This window comes from Podarcis vaucheri (assembly GCF_965113315.1).
Source record: "Podarcis vaucheri genome assembly, chromosome: 2".
Classification (NCBI taxonomy): domain Eukaryota; kingdom Metazoa; phylum Chordata; class Lepidosauria; order Squamata; family Lacertidae; genus Podarcis; species Podarcis vaucheri.
This window is the reverse complement of record NC_138760.1, coordinates 37,315,575-37,330,951: the sequence shown is the minus strand read 5'-3', so window position 1 is coordinate 37,330,951 and position 15,377 is coordinate 37,315,575. Positions and strand designations below refer to the sequence as shown.

The 15,377-nt window shown below is 47.7% G+C and overlaps 1 protein-coding gene across 4 annotated transcripts in view; it reads left to right on the top strand.

The window, feature by feature from the left end:
- The window catches only part of SPATA20 (spermatogenesis associated 20), a 49,734-nt gene extending 34,620 nt beyond the window's left edge, over window positions 1–15,114 (top strand). For all 4 annotated transcript variants that reach the window (XM_082211041.1, XM_082211042.1, XM_082211044.1 and 1 more), the window contains exon 16: window positions 14,799–15,114. In XM_082211041.1, coding sequence (XP_082067167.1) covers window positions 14,799–14,969 — 171 coding nt within the window. In that variant the 3' untranslated portion in view covers window positions 14,970–15,114. The remainder of the gene's footprint in view (window positions 1–14,798) is intronic.
- Window positions 15,115–15,377: the final 263 nt, after the last annotated feature.

Here is a 15,377-nt window from a genome sequence, read left to right as displayed (position 1 = left end):
AAAACCAAAGTGTTCCAAAACCAAGGCACACTTTCCCATAGAAAGTAATGCAAACTGAATTAATCTGTTCCAGACTTTTAAAAACAACTCCTAAAATAGCAATTTAACATGAATTTTACTATCTAGAGATACCATAAAAGAAAGCAATAAACAATGTTCTGCAGTCACACAATCAATCAATCAGTAGCTGAACTGGGTTCCAAAAACAACAAAAAAAGAGCCGCAAAAACAAAAACGCAAAATAAATAGCAAAAACAGACAGACCTCAGTGTAACACTCAAAATGGAAGTGTGGCCCTCAAATTGGAAGCGTAGCACTCATAATAGAGCATGTTTGGCTTCCAAAAAAAGTTCACAAACTGGAACACTTACTTCCTGGTTTGCAGTGTTTGGGTTCCAAGTTGTTTGAGTACCAAGGCATTTGAGAACCAAGGTACCACTGTACTATACAAAAAGAATACAATACAAATGTGTGTGAGGGCGTAAGAAGAGGCCTGCTGAGTCAGGCCCAAGACCCACCTCGTCTGGCATCCTGTTCTCACAGCGGCCAAGCTGATGCCTATAGGAGGCCCGAGAGAGCGGGATTCGAACACAAGAGCGTTCTCCCCGCTCGTGATTCCCTGCAACTGGCGCCCAGAAGCATACTGTCTTCAGCACTGGAGGGAGAACATAGCCATTGTGACTTGTAGCCATCAAAAGACCTTATCCTCCGCAAGGGAGATAAAGAGAAAGAACAGTGCTATTCTAAGATAGGCTTCCAGGAGCTGTCCAGCACAAGTGACTGTATGGGAAATGTGGTCTGAAGTAGCTGCTCTTGCGCTGAATGTTGGGCTCTCTCAGGCATCGCTGGGGCTGAGGAGCAAATCCTGTCCTGCCCTGTACCTGGAGCTGTTTGCTGCTGCCCTGTCCCCGCCTCTGCTGCTGCTGCTCCACCTCTCCCTTTGCCTTGGCGGAGAAGGATTAAAAGCACTGACCCACTTTGGAGCTTTGAAAGCGCCGTGTCTGCAGCGGGGAGCCGAGCCCGCCGTTGCCAGCGCTAATAAATTACTCCCTTTCCCAACAGCTGTATCAGCTTTTTGTTCCCTGCAACCTGTACGTGTTCTGGGAGGGGCCCCAAGATAGATGATGAACCAGCGGAGGAGGCCTCTCGGAAGGGGAGCATGATCAAATCAAACAGCATGGAAATTAAATTCCATTCTCACCGTTTAATTCAATTTACTCTTAACTGCAGCAAAGAGCTTTGGAAGGAAAAGCTGTGATTGTCAGCAGCTCTTTCTCTATTTGTCTTCCATAAAAAGAATAGGGTGAGGGAAGGGGATGTTGCCCTCCTCCCTCCTTGAGTATTTTCCCTGGATGGCTGGACCTTTGGCGGGGATGGACCCCCACTTCACCCTGTGGTCATTGATTCTTATTTCCTCCCCTAACTGCTTCAGTGACATGCTGCCACCATTCTGGCCGTCCAGAGGAGCAGTAGTGACTTTGCTGTGAAAGAAAGATCAGCCCAAATTGCTTACTCAAAAGTCATAAACAAGGTGCAGTCAGCCCGCCCGCCCACCTACCCACCCACGAAACATAACATGGAAGCTTCAGATGGTGGGTTGCACTGGCAGCGGACTTCACAACATGAGGCCTAATCGCGTGCAGGATTGAAACATGCCTGCAATGAATCAGAAGATTAAGCATGGGGTGTGATCACAGTGAGACTTGGGCCAAGGCATGTCACTCTAAACAACTGCATGTGCAGAAATGAAGCGCTTCCTAAGTTTTTGTACCACTAAATGGACAAATTGGGATCTCCAGTGGTGCTACATGCGATCACCACCTGGCTTGGCTTTGTCATGCAAGTCTGACCTTGGAATCAGCCAATGGAATCACTCTCTCTGCAGATTACCCTCTTTCTTCCACCACTGTCTGGTTTAAATAAGACCCTCTTTCTTCAACAGCTTCTCTTGGCATATCTGCCTCCCCTGTGGGGCTTCTGAGATTCCCTCTGGTATAGTCCTATCTTGGGGGGGGTAGACTATGGGGGCGACTATGGGTGGAAGGACCTTGTCAACAAAGGTCTGTATAGTTAAAGCTATGGTTTTCCCAGTAGTGATGTATGGAAGTAAGAGCTGGACCATAAAGAAGGCTGATCGCCAAAGAATTGATGTTTTGAATTATGGTGCTGAAGGAGACTCTTGAGAATCCCATGGACTGCAAGAAGATCAAACCTCTTCATTCTTAAGGAAATCTGCCCTGAGTGCTCACTGGAAGGACAGATCGTGAAGCTGAGGCTCCAATACTTTGGCCACCTCATGAGAAGAGAAGACTCCCTGGAAGGGGACGACAGAGGAAGAGATGGTTGGACAGTGTTCTCGAAGCTACCAGCATGAGTTTGACCAAACTGCGGGAGGCAGTGGAAGACAGGAGTGCCTGGCATGCTCTGGTCCATGGGGTCATGAAGAGTCGGACATGACTAAACGACTAAACAACAACAACAACATGGGTGGAAGGAGTGTGGCAGCCATCTTTTCTGTGACGATCCCTGGCTTTTTCTTGATAACGTGCTCTCCATCCTTCTGAGTACCTCCACATCATAGGCTCCCCCCCACCCACACTACCATATTTGAGTTCAGACCTGGGAACTTCTCAGAGGGCATCATCTGGCTCTCCATTTGCATGGTCAATGTTTTCATCATATTGTCCAATCAACATAACATAAAGGAATCATCATAAGAATACAATTGGATCAGACCAATGGTCCCTCTAATCCAGTATGCTGTCTCCTGATGTGGCCAACCAGATGAGACCAAGAAGCCTGCAAGCAGAGCAAAATGCAGACAAGTCATCTCCACCTTCTTCTCTCCCCTCCCACAACCCCCTCATCGTTCCTCAGAAGTGCATAGTTCAATCATTGCCAACAGAGGGGGAAATACAGATGCCATGAACTCTTCATTTCCCAGTTTTTGTAGTAATTTGGTGTAGCAGCCAAGAATACCAGCATTGGGACCATCCTCAGTAATAGCACAAGAAAAGATAGAACCAGGGCACAGATTCCTTCAGGCGAAGAGCAAACTAGTTCTAACTGATCTGGGTAAAGGCTTGGCTCAGAATGGAATCCCCCAGGATTTTCACGCACATCAGCCCCGTGTCTGGCCTCTTCACTGCTTATTTCATTTTGTGGGAATTCAGCAGCCTAAAGGACACAACAGTTGGGTTACTGTCTATAGTCACTTTCTATGTTGCTAACTGCCCATGTAACACCAGGTTGCCACGTTGGCCTGAATTTTAATGTTCAAGTAGGAAGAGTGTAAACAAAAATACTGGGAATGTGATGGCATTCGGGAGTGATGCTCGGGCACACGAGCAATCAAAGTGAGCAACTGGAACTACAGAATGGGGCAGTTTGACAGTATTCGGGGCATGCTGAGAACTTTGGCCGGCTTAGCATTACAGAATATCACAGGGTGGTGACCCCAAAACAGGCTTTTTCTGCCTTTGCCCCCTGCACTCTGGAATGCCCTTCCCTCTGCCTTATGTGAAACACCATCCAGAAGTTGCTTCAGACATCTTGTAAAGACTTATCTTATTGCCCAGGCTTTCCCTGACCCATAGAATTGGACCCTCGTATTACTAGATCTCTGACGTTTTTAAAATCTCTGTTCTTATAGTACTGTTTTTTATGGTTGCATTTATGGTTACACTAACTTATAGATTTTAAAGGTGAAGCGGTTGAGAAATGCCTTTAAATATATAAATAAATGAACTGAGCTTTCCCGCTATTCCAGTGTCATTAGGCGTTACCCTCTCTGGGATAGGTGACTGAGAATTTTCCAGCAAAGCCTGTGAACAAAAGTGGCTGAAAGTGTAACGGGAGGCAAGGGAACGGCATAAAAAGAGAGGTGGTGCAGCAGCCGCCGTTGTTGCCCAGTCTAGGAAGAACTGATCCTCCTTTTGTGGACAGGCTGCGGTGCAAATTTAGGAAGATGTCTTCATTTTCTTTTTGCAGCTCCATTGATCTTTTTTATTTTCCTTTTCTTGCATGTGATGAGGCAGCCCTGACTCACTTCCCCCCGGAGATGGGCTTGCTTGTGTAGGCAAGTCAAACAGATATATATCAGCATGTTACTTGACATCCTTACTTGCACCGTAGGAGCAAGGTGCTGGTGGCTAAGCCTGCCAGGGTGAATGTAATTGATTTGGTCATTATAGTAATTAATGCCTCACCAAACAATGTAGCAGCATCCTGCTTGGAGTGGAAAGAAAACAGTCAATTCTAAGGTGGAAAGGAGAAGTCAACTTTGCTTCAGACACCTGTGTTGGAAAGATGACTGGGCTTTTTTTCCTACGCTGGGACAGCATGGGAGGGTGGAACTGCATGGCACACCTCAGCCTTGTGTCCTCAAAGCCCAGCTGTTGCACCTCCTCTGCAGATTGGGAGCAGGAAGGGATGACGTCCGCCAGTGAAGTGGCAGGTGCAAAGTGAGCACTGAGCCTTTTTGTCACCTGAGGTGAGTGCATACTTCATTAAAATTGCACTCATCGGGCCCCCAATTGGCAGATGGGGAGGCATGCCCAGGCTTTGAAGTGAAATACAATTTGTTATTCCACTCCCTTGGGACTGCCAGAGGTCTTCCTGACCAGGGGTGCAGCTCTCTATCCTTTTGACGTGCTGGGCGTGGATGGCCCAAGCCCAGGGTTTCCAGATGTCATGCAAAAAAACATTTGGGACAGAAATGTTGATGTAGGGGACTTCACGACTTCTCCAGCTTGAGAAAAATACAAAATCAATGAAAACAATTAAAATGGAGGCTCAAGTGGCCTCAGCAGCATGAAGTGCCTTCCATTGGCTGGAGCTGGTGGCCCAGCTATGCCCCTATCTGGCCTGTGATAGCCTAACTTCTGTTGTCTATTCCTTGGTAGTCTGTAGGTTGGATTACTGCAGTACCTGGGGCTGAAACCTCAGCTGGTACAGAACTCAGTAGCTCGACTGCTGACAAAATAAAAGAATCTTGACACGTCAAAAGACACATGTATTATACATATAGAAGAGTCAAGCCCCATGCTGTACTATATTTTTGCAGCATGGCTTTTAAAATATATTTAAGATCAACATATTTTTACACAGTCATATGCACTGTTGTATGTATTTGTTTATGCGGCAGGTTACTTTAGGAAACCTGTAGCGTACATGTGTATATTATCTGAATAATAAAGCCACTTCCGCCTTAAGGAGGAGGTGGGGTTGCAGGCTTCACGGCCTCTCCACATGCCCAGGGGGTGGGAGGCCAGCCCCTGCACAATTGGGGGATTCCCAGCTGTGTCACCCCCTGGCCAGCCAATCGGGTTGCTCTGGGGGTGTGGCCTGCCCCTTAAAAGCAGGATGCAGCCAGGGATTTCCGTCTTTGTCCGCCTTCCAGCTGCTCCGGTTTTTCCCACCCTCCCACCCTTCAAGGTTTTCTTTCCTTGACCTTGCTATGGACTTCAGTTGGTCACCATTGAGGGACCTGGTAGGAATTTTTCCACTTGGCAAATTGGCACCAGTCACTTGGTTTTTGCTTACCTCATAGCAAATCATCACAACTTTCTGGGTATTGGTGGTTAGGCATTGGAATAATTCTGTAGATGGAAAGAGGGGAGGTGGTGCCATCACCTGCCCCACATATTGAAGGGTAGTCCATTAAAGGGGGGGGGCATGGCCCTGTCCCAAGCCTAGGGAGGTTAGGGCCTAAGGCACGCCCCCTATCGGTGACCCCAGGGGAGCTCCTAGTTGATGTGCATCAGCAGGACTCCCCCTACTGGTGGTTAACCCTTCCCAGACTTCAAGCAGATGGGCTGGAGTCAGATATAGTCAGTTAGGTCCAATGTCTAAACCAATACTGCTCATCACCTGTAACTAATAAAGGTGTGGCCTTTTTTAGCCCGTTAACCTTAATAATTGTGTCATGTTTCATTATTCTACCAGGGGCGGGCAGGAACTTGCCACACAATGCATATTGCATGTGAGAATGGTTTGTATTTTTAGTGGAACTGGTGGTGGTGTGTGCTTGCTTCCCATTTAGATTCAGGAGTTAGATGGGAATTAGGGGGGGGGGGGAATCCATGCAGATAAGCTTAACCAAGATTTTTAGGCAGTTCCATTCCTATCTCTTTCTGCTGGCTTCGGCCCCTCTGCTCTGATTTCTGGGCTCAGCCCTTGATGCCTGGCTCATCTCCGACAGCTGCTTACTCCTGAGCCTTGGCAGAAAACGGCATGTTTTGTTTTCCTTGAAAAGTGCCTCATGTTTGGGGTGATTTTTGACATCATTTGTAAGACAGATGCGTGTTGCTTAGCTGTGCTGCTCTCCTCGCTGCCATTCTTCCCTCTCCTTTTCCCTCACAGCTCCATGGCCTCGCTTGCCACCATCCTAATGGTCACGGTGACCCAAGCCCATGATGATCTCATGGACACTGGCGAACAAAACCACTCGGGTCACCCGTCACCACAACCAATCAGATTAAAGGTCGGCGTGACAGCAAATGAAGCTGAGGTCTGTGAGGGCAAAGAAGAATGAAAATGGCGCTGAGGAGAAGCCGCCGCCAAGGGAATAAAAAAGTGCTGAACAACATTGAAACAACGTGAATAATCTGTCAGAGGATTTCTTTCCCCTCTGCACACAATAATTTGCTTTGCTGCATGGCTTTGCTACTTCAAAAGTGCATATTGAAACTAGGGGGAGTTCAGTGCCTCTCTATTCCAGATGTGATGTGTCCTTCCGAATGACAGAATTTGAGGGGGTCCCACTGTTGGAAAGGGAAGGCAGTGTCACACCCCATTCTGACACAAAAATGAAAAAGGCAGGCAGTGGGCAGCTTCAGGCTGGAGTTTGCTTTCTGGTTTATTATTCCCTGCCCTGCTAATGGCCTATGGGTAATTATGAAGGATTTCATTATCTCCTTTGTCCACCAAGTGCTAATGCTCTGGCTTTCCTTTATCCTGCCTGAGCAAGAGGACCTCAGGGAGGCTGCAAAAAAAATGAATTAATGAATTTCTGATTGGACATGAATTGGTAATTAATCACCCCTGGAATTCAAGATAAAGCCAATGAGAGAAAGTGACAGTTTATAAAAAAAAGAAAAGAAAGACAAACACGGCCAGTTTGTGCAGGGTGGGGATGTGTGTGTCTGTTATCACTCTTGAAGATGCTCTGAATGCGCCAGGGAGGTCATGTGGGCGAAACAGGTGGAATCTTTACTAAGGTTCCTCTTCCTGGTTTAGGTGGATCCAAGTACAATAAAATAGATAGTCTGTGTTGTAAGTAGGAGAATCCTTTGGTGGTGGGATGAAGGGGACTCTGCCACTTCCCAAGGAGTAGATGTAACTGACAGCCATCATGAGCCAGGAATTTGCCAACATATGGAGGGGGGAGATAGTGGGAAAGCAAAGGGTGAGTGGCAGGGGGAGCCACTGAAGGCATTGGAGCTCATCTAGGGCATCTTTGGGATGCTGGGGAATGTTTATTTGTACGAAGTAACATTTTCTGGCGTGCAGTTGACCAGGCACTTATGGTCAGGAATGCTGCCTTATTCAGAAGCTGCATCAGGTTTTATGCATGGTAGATGCTGGCTGAAATTGAAAGGCATTTTGACATAGATATAGATATGGGTTGAGGCGACATATGCAATTGCCGACTTGGGGAGCGAAGGGTTGCACTCTTACCTGTAAACAAATGTTGCATGTTTTAAGGCACTTGCTGCAGCCAAGTGGGAAATGAATTAGTATTAAGTGTGCCTTGGCACATGCAAGCGTGGCCATCTTTGGACGAGACCTGCTTGGTGGCTCCCCTGAATGGCTTTCCCAGACAGGGGAAAGTTAACAGCTCCATGTCAGACACCAGGTGCACTGGATTGGCCCCTCTGATGGCAACTGACTTCCCAGCCTAGGAGGATTATGGGCTCTGGTGTGAAACAGTCCATAATCACCTCTGACTAGCATTCCCAGTGGCTCAGGAAGTTGGTGTCTCTTCCATAAGATCCCACTTTGAGCTCAGCAGTGCATCACAGAAATGGCATATTTGCCTTTACCCCAGGGTGCTGATGTGGGCAATACTGTTTATAGGAGGTTTGGGTACCCTCTGTTTCATATCCTCCATGTGCATGAGAGTGTGTGCACATGGTCTGGCTTTCACACAGTCCAGAGAAGCTTTTTTTCTCTTTCTATGTGACTGATAATGTGATAATTTCACCAGACTGATGATTTCACCCTTTCCTGTTCATTTCCTTCTTCCCTTATAAATCAATCACTCTGTGTGTGTGTGTGTGTGTGTGTGTGTGTGAGAGAGAGAGAGAGAGAGAGAGAGAGAGAGAGAGAGAAGGGTCCATTGTCCTGTAATGACAGAAGTATTTAGTGTATCTTCTACCCTGTTTCATTTCAGCACACCCTGCCCTGTTTTACACCTTGAACAAAGGTAGACAATCCTTGCTCTTGACAAGCTTCATCCCCAATGCACTTTCCATTAACGCCCAGGACCCAGGGGAGCTAATAATAATTTCTGTATTGTAAAAATTAATTAGTGCTGCAGCCATTCATTTCTCAGGCATGATTAGAGCGTTCCTAACAGGGGTGACCCAATGCGACAGGAGCTGCTGCAGCTTTGATCTGGCCTAGAAAACACCCCAAGAGCCCACTTTGAAATGTTTGTGGAGAGAAAAATCAGAACAGGGAGAAGGATGCTGGGGCATTTTCCAGGAGCGAAACGAATATAATGAAAAGGAGGCCCTAAGCAGAATGAAGACTGGCAAGCAGAGGAGAGCCTTGCGCTAAGGAAAGGGCGTTTAGCTAGGCAGTCAGGTGTAGCCAAGTTACAGTGCACATATAATGACAAGGGAAAAGATGGGGGAGGAAAACAACTAGGCATTTAAAAGGTAAAGGAGAAAAATGCAAGAGGTGAACAGGCTAGGAACGTGCATAGGGACAGGATGCTTAAGAAAGGGCCTTAACACACACACACGGATATCAAAGGGGTGGAGTCCAACCTTAGCAAAGGAGGTGACAAGTTCAGTTCTAAAGGCAAGGCTGAGTATGGACTCGAAGGCCACAACCCTGGCTGCTGTCACAGACAGAGCAGTAAAGTGGCATAATATCACTCTTAAGTTAAACAATAATGCCAGTCCTTCCATGCTACCATGCTTGTCTCAAAGGCTAGTAGTGGGGAGGATGTGGTTTGGGTGAATGGCTCAGTGTGGCGCCTCCAGGTTTCATGCACATCAAAGCACTTTAAGTCTTAGCAATAGCCCAACCATTTCTTGAAATGCTGGGAACAGAAGACTGTAGAAGAGAGAATGAAGATGTTCGGGTGCCTCTTGGGGGGGGGGAGACCTCTTTGTGTGGAGAAAAAGAGGGAAGGGGCTACCACACCTGGTGGGGCAGCTTGTCTGCCCACTTCCCACTCTGCACTGGCATGCTGGACACCCTCTGGCCAATGAGCTGCTGATACAGACGGAGAAGGAGCATCTTCCCTTTGGACCACTATGGGCTTATGTTACAGCAGGCCCAACAAGGAAGCAACTAGCACTTCTCCTGTCTCCCCACCTACGGGCAACAAGGCCCTTGGTATCATAAGCAAAGGTCATCCTGAGCATCTTTGTACAATAGAATACCAAGAGCAATTTTTAAGAGGTTGGGAGAAGCAAGACAGTCCATTTTGAACACATTCCAAGGAAAACCTAATCTATCAGCTATAATAGTTTAATGGAACCTCCATGTTCAGAGAAAGTTGCCAGGGATATACAGATGGGAAGAGGTGATTCTTGCTTGTGGGTTTCCTGGAGGCTTCTGGCCGGATGCACTTGCTGCATCCTCAGTCTGTTCCAGCAGGGTTCTTCCTATTCTGGAGCCACCTGTGTGATGCTCACAAGCACCAATGGGCCCACTAGTACTTTCTGCGCCACCCATGAAAGGTCTGCATAAACACCCCTTGAAAAAAAAATCCTGCAATCCCCTGTTCACTGTTCCTGCTCAGTTTCTGTTTGGACAGGTTCGGCTTTTCTCATATATATATATATATATATATATATATATATATATATATATATGCAGGTTTTGGTGTCTTCGGGTGTCTTCCCGTGTAAGAGTCGGGGTGTCTGGGCGACGTTTCGACGAGGTCTCACTCGTCATCTTCAGGCTGGTGCTTTCGGCTTCTTGTTACTGGAACAGAGCAGAATCTGGTGTTTGAGTTTCTATAAATACTGTTGAGGGGTGTGGTGTATAGCCTCCAACGTTCTGGGCAGAGAGGAAGTTCCTAGATTAGTGTGCCTTTTCTTCTTTTGTTCCTTAATTACTTGAGGGATATCTTGAGTGATTTCATGAGTGATATTATGAATACCACTGGGTGGGTCATTAAGTGTAGAATAGTTGCTAAAGCTTTCGTGTCTTGACCTCTTGAGCTTGTGAAGAGTTTTTCTGAGAAGATGGCTGTGCTGCATTTAGTTGTGCTCTGGCTTGGCTTCGTGTATAGGGGCGAGCTGTGATTTTGTGCCTTGTGCCAGCCAGATCTGTGTAGGGATTGCAGGGGGGTGCAGCATCCGGAGGTGCCACTATAGTTTGGCTACTGGATGGAGTCTGTAATATGTCTGTGGAGAGGGTCTGGGTTTGGGTCTGGTGTGGTTGATTGGTGACGGCGTTCTGTGTGCCTCTGGTTCTGGTGTCGGTTTTTGTGGGGAGGGCTAATTTCCAGATGTCTGGCAGGCGGGACGTGTCGTCACGCTTGTTCATGTTGTGAGGGTGTTTCTCTATCTCACACCCCTCAACAGTATTTATAGAAACTCAAACACCAGACTCTGCTCTGTTCCAGTAACAAGAAGCCGAAAGCACCAGCCTGAAGATGACGAGTGAGACCTCGTCGAAACGTCGCCCAGACACCCCGACTCTTACACGGGAAGACACCCGAAGACACCAAAACCTGCATTCCTGTACCCGTGAAAATCTACGAAAGCAAATATATATATATATATATATATATCCATTTTTTATATTTACATGCAAGGCAACACCTTAAACATGCCCACATTTCATTGGATGCCAGGAATGGGGGACCCGCGCTTCCTTCCATTCTGAACCTCTATTCTCTCTGTGAGTGAGCATGGCATTGACTGGTGCCTCCCCTCCCACCCCCGGCTGATGTTGAGGAGGGGATGCCTGAACTATTTTGTGGTCATATTTTGGGCTCTTTTTGATGTGGCAGACGTTGTGTGTTATGCCATTCCCCTATACAGTGGTACCTCGGGTTACAGATGCATCAGGTTACAGATGCTTCAGGTTACAGACTCCACTAACCCAGAAATAGTACCTCGGGTTAAGAACTTTGCTTCAGGATGAGAACAGAAATTGTGCGGCGGCAGCGGGAGGCCCCATTAGCTAAAGTGGTACCTCAGGTTAAGAACAGTTTCAGGTTAAGAACGGACCTCTGGAACGAATTAAGTTCTTAACCCGAAGTACCACTGTAACAGTGACGTCGTGTTATGCCACACCCCCATGGCAGACATTCCTCAAATTGACATGTGTGTTCACTGGCCCAAAAGGGTTGATGTCCCTTCTTCTAAAGTGTCAGCCATTTCTCCTCAATCTGTTCTGGGTGCTTTTAAGTGGTGGGGGTGGGGGGTGGGGCGAGGCAGGCCCAGAGTTGCTCAAAAGTCCCTGTCAATCACTTCCAGTGTTCAACAGTCATAATGCCTCAGCGAGAGCTGCTGTGATGGGCTTCTGTGCTGAAGGCAGCATGAGAGGTGACACAGGCATTTTGAGTGAATGAGAAAAAACCTAGTGGTACAAAGCCGACACATTCAAGGCATAGTTACAGGGAGGTAGCCATGTTGGTCTGCCATAGTTGGGGGGGAAAAATCCTTCCAGTAGCACCTTAGAGACCAACTAAGTTTGTTATTGGTATGAGCTTCCGTGTGCATGCACACTTCTTCAGATACACTGAAACATTCAAAGCATGGGTGAGAAAAAGCCGATTCGAGGCCTCACCATCCCCTCCCTGTTCCCCCGGAGGATGCTTCAGGTGGACCAAGTTCTTAGGAGCTTTCTTTTTCAGTTTGGCTCTCGTGTGGCTGGTGCCAGCCTCCATTTCATCGTGGGATCTCCCTGTTCTCCATTCACGTGATCAGTGAATTCTGACCCTCTGGGAGCTACACATTCAGGATGCGTCAGGAAAGGCCCCCTCCACATATGCTCAGCTCCTCTACCCAATTGGGAACCCTGCTTGATGCGCACAGCCCCTTTCACTAATGCTAAATGTGCAGCTGTGCGGGGAGCATGACCCAGGCTTGCATTGGTGTGGGAGGGACCCACCAGCCACACTTGTACCTCGTCACATGGCATTGAATGCACGGCAGGGTTCACCTGGACATTTCTCCATGCAACTAATTTGTGTCAGACTCATTCTTTGGGTAGAGAGAGAGAGAGAGAGAGAGAGAGAGAGAGAGAGAAGGGCCTGCTATTTAGCCACTTGTGCCAGCCTGACATTCAGCTCCTCGCATGATCTTGCTGCAATCCGGCACCAAGGGAGCAGCGCTGGCTAGAATTTGGGCTAGGCCTGGGCTCAAGCTCCAGATCCTACGTGCAGGAAGCTGGCATGCTGTAAAAGTGATTAATGCAGTTTGAGTTCAATTAGAGCGGCGTGTTTGAAGCCTGCTGGGCAAGCGGGGGTGGCAGCAGCATGATTCTGTTGATCACAGCTTAGTTGTGGCACAGATGGGGCTGAACGGGGAGAGGGTGGCAGGAGGAGGGGAGGGGAAAACACAGGCTCTCTTCCCCGCAAACGGCTTCACAGCGCACTGCGCAGCCCCAAGTCCCCAGTGACAAGGAGTTGGACAAGGAGAGACTTGCTTAAATAAGTCGCACCTGCACAGCTCCTCATGTCCAGGACACACACAAGCCAGTCGGGATGCTGTGGGCTTGTTTACGCAGCCAGGCTGCTGGGTTGTTAACGGAAGGTGTCATTTCTGGTTTGCTATTCAGGGTAACAGTTTCTCCCCGGGCTTCATTTCACGAATCTCGGTTTGTCACCACGGATCTGGGTGTGACAAACTCAGGGTGGGCTCCTGTCCTCGGTACCTTAGGCAAGAGACAGGTGTAACACACCTTGGATAGTCTGTATTACAAATAGGATATTCTGCTCCTCCACATTTCTTCGCAGCAGGCTTGGTAGAGAGACTGTAGTATTGCTTACGCTGTGTATTCCCCTGAGTTGTCAACAGGACAGAGGGAGAAGCTGCTGATTCTTCCATGTTTTCTTTTCATGCAATGTCAGAATTTTTCCAGAATGACTGGAAAGGATCTAGAAGGAATCTGATCGAAACGCCTGCACAGAGAGGCAGGACCCACCATCCCAAATACAGTGGTACCTTGGGTTACATACGCTTCAGGTTATATACGCTTCAGGTTACAGACCCCGCTAACCCAGAAATAGTACCTCGGGTTAAGAACTTTGCTTCAGGATGAGAACAGAAATCGTGCTCCGGTGGCGCGGCAGCAGCAGGAGGCCCCATTAGCTAAAGTGGTGCTTCAGGTTAAGAACAGTTTCAGGTTAAGAACAGACCTCCGGAACGAATTAAGTACTTAACCCGAGGTACCACTGTATTCTTATCGGAGTTGCTTACACACAAGCTGTTCAGTCTGAAGTTACCATCCTTGGTTCACTTAGATTTTATGCAGAATCCATATGCATTCCAGTGTTTTCTGTGTTCCTGCTCTCTGCAGATATGATTTTAGGCTACTGTTTTCACTTGCAGCACCAGCCTGTTGGGTGTGTGCAGCCAAATCACAACTGAGACCTTTTAGGGCTGCTCAGTATTTAAGTAGAAGTTTCCTCCTAGTGGCTTCTGCCTCCAATTGCTTTCTGTTCAGCACATCCTTCGCCCCATAATCACTTCTTGTTCCCTTGGTGGGGGGTGGGGGGAAGCAGGCTTTAATTACTGGCTTTTATTTTTCCGGTCACTTTTTTAACTGTAAAAGGGCGTAATTTTGCAATTCAGAAAAAGAAAGGAAAATAATGAAAGGAAACCAGTCATTTAAGTCCCCGTCCCCCCAAAAATAGACTGAGCAAGAGGCAGTTAATCAGTGATGTTGCAAGCAGGGAGCTTGGAATTAAAGTTGAAGGGGACATTTGCTGAATGGGGACAACTTCTGAGTAAACATTATAGACAGAGCTTAACAGTGGAGATGGGCATTTTGAATAATATAGCACTACATGGTCTTGTGGAATGGCCACCTTAATTGTGCTTCCAGCTGATTTTGAGCCCTAGTTTGCCAGCAACCCAGACAAATCCATATAATCAAGATTATAATGTGTCACAAGCAGGAGAGGCCAAGGTGTGCCATTCCAGAGACACCGATGGAGCAAAGAAAAAACGCCCCGGAGAGTTAATTTCTAAACATATATTTTAAAAATATCTATATGGTGCTTTTCTTGGCAAAGCCCAAGCAAAGCAACTTACAAGCAATAAAAACTTCAAGTATGAAAAAAACCCCCAATATTGCTAAAACTTAGAATAAAACAAATTTGCGAAGTCGAAAACAAACCCAGACATCCAGTAATATTTAACTTAGTTGACCCAGATGGCTCCCAGAAGCCATATGTGCTGCACATGTCAGAAAACTGCAGGCAGGGCAGCGGGAATGGGAGGACCGATGGAATGAGCCACCAGTTTAACCCTGGGTCTCTGAAACATTGCTGGATATTTGAGCAAGGCCCCGGTGCCTGGGAAAGGGAGCAGGTTGTATCATCTTTAACACTCACTTTAGCCTGTGTGTCTTCCTCCTTGTCTCTCCCATTTCAGGTGCTGATTCTTGCAGACGGGGACACCAAGGGGTTCCTGTACCGTCACCTTGGCTTCCTCTGCTCTCTGGAGAAGAAAGATGGAAAAGCCACAGCTTACCTTTGCGAGAACTTTGCCTGCTCCTTGCCCGTCACCTCCAGCCAGGAGTTACGCCGCCTGCTGCTGCTCTGAGCTGCCTCCCCTGGTGGCCCTTGCACTTCAGTGGACATGAGAAGAGAGAGCCCTGCTTGGACCTCGCAATAAAGTCTCCTTTGAATAAAGCCAGGTTGAATAAAGGCAGGGTGGGCCCACTTCAACCCGCCTGTTTCCATTTGAATAGCATCTTCCTCCCATGTTCCGTAGTGGTCAAGTTTGTTTGCCATTAGGGGCAACCAGTTCACAGAGCTGGGGACCCTTGTGGGTCGCCCAGCGGTTGTTGGATTCCAACTCCCATCAGCCCCAGCCAGTGGGTCAGGGATGATGGGAGCTGGATCCAGCAGCATCTAGTGGTCCACAGCCTCTCCTCACCTGCAGGGTTTACTTTTAGACTTGCAGAGGAAGCTCAGCAAGGCCCTAACTTTCCTCACAGCTCAGGTTATG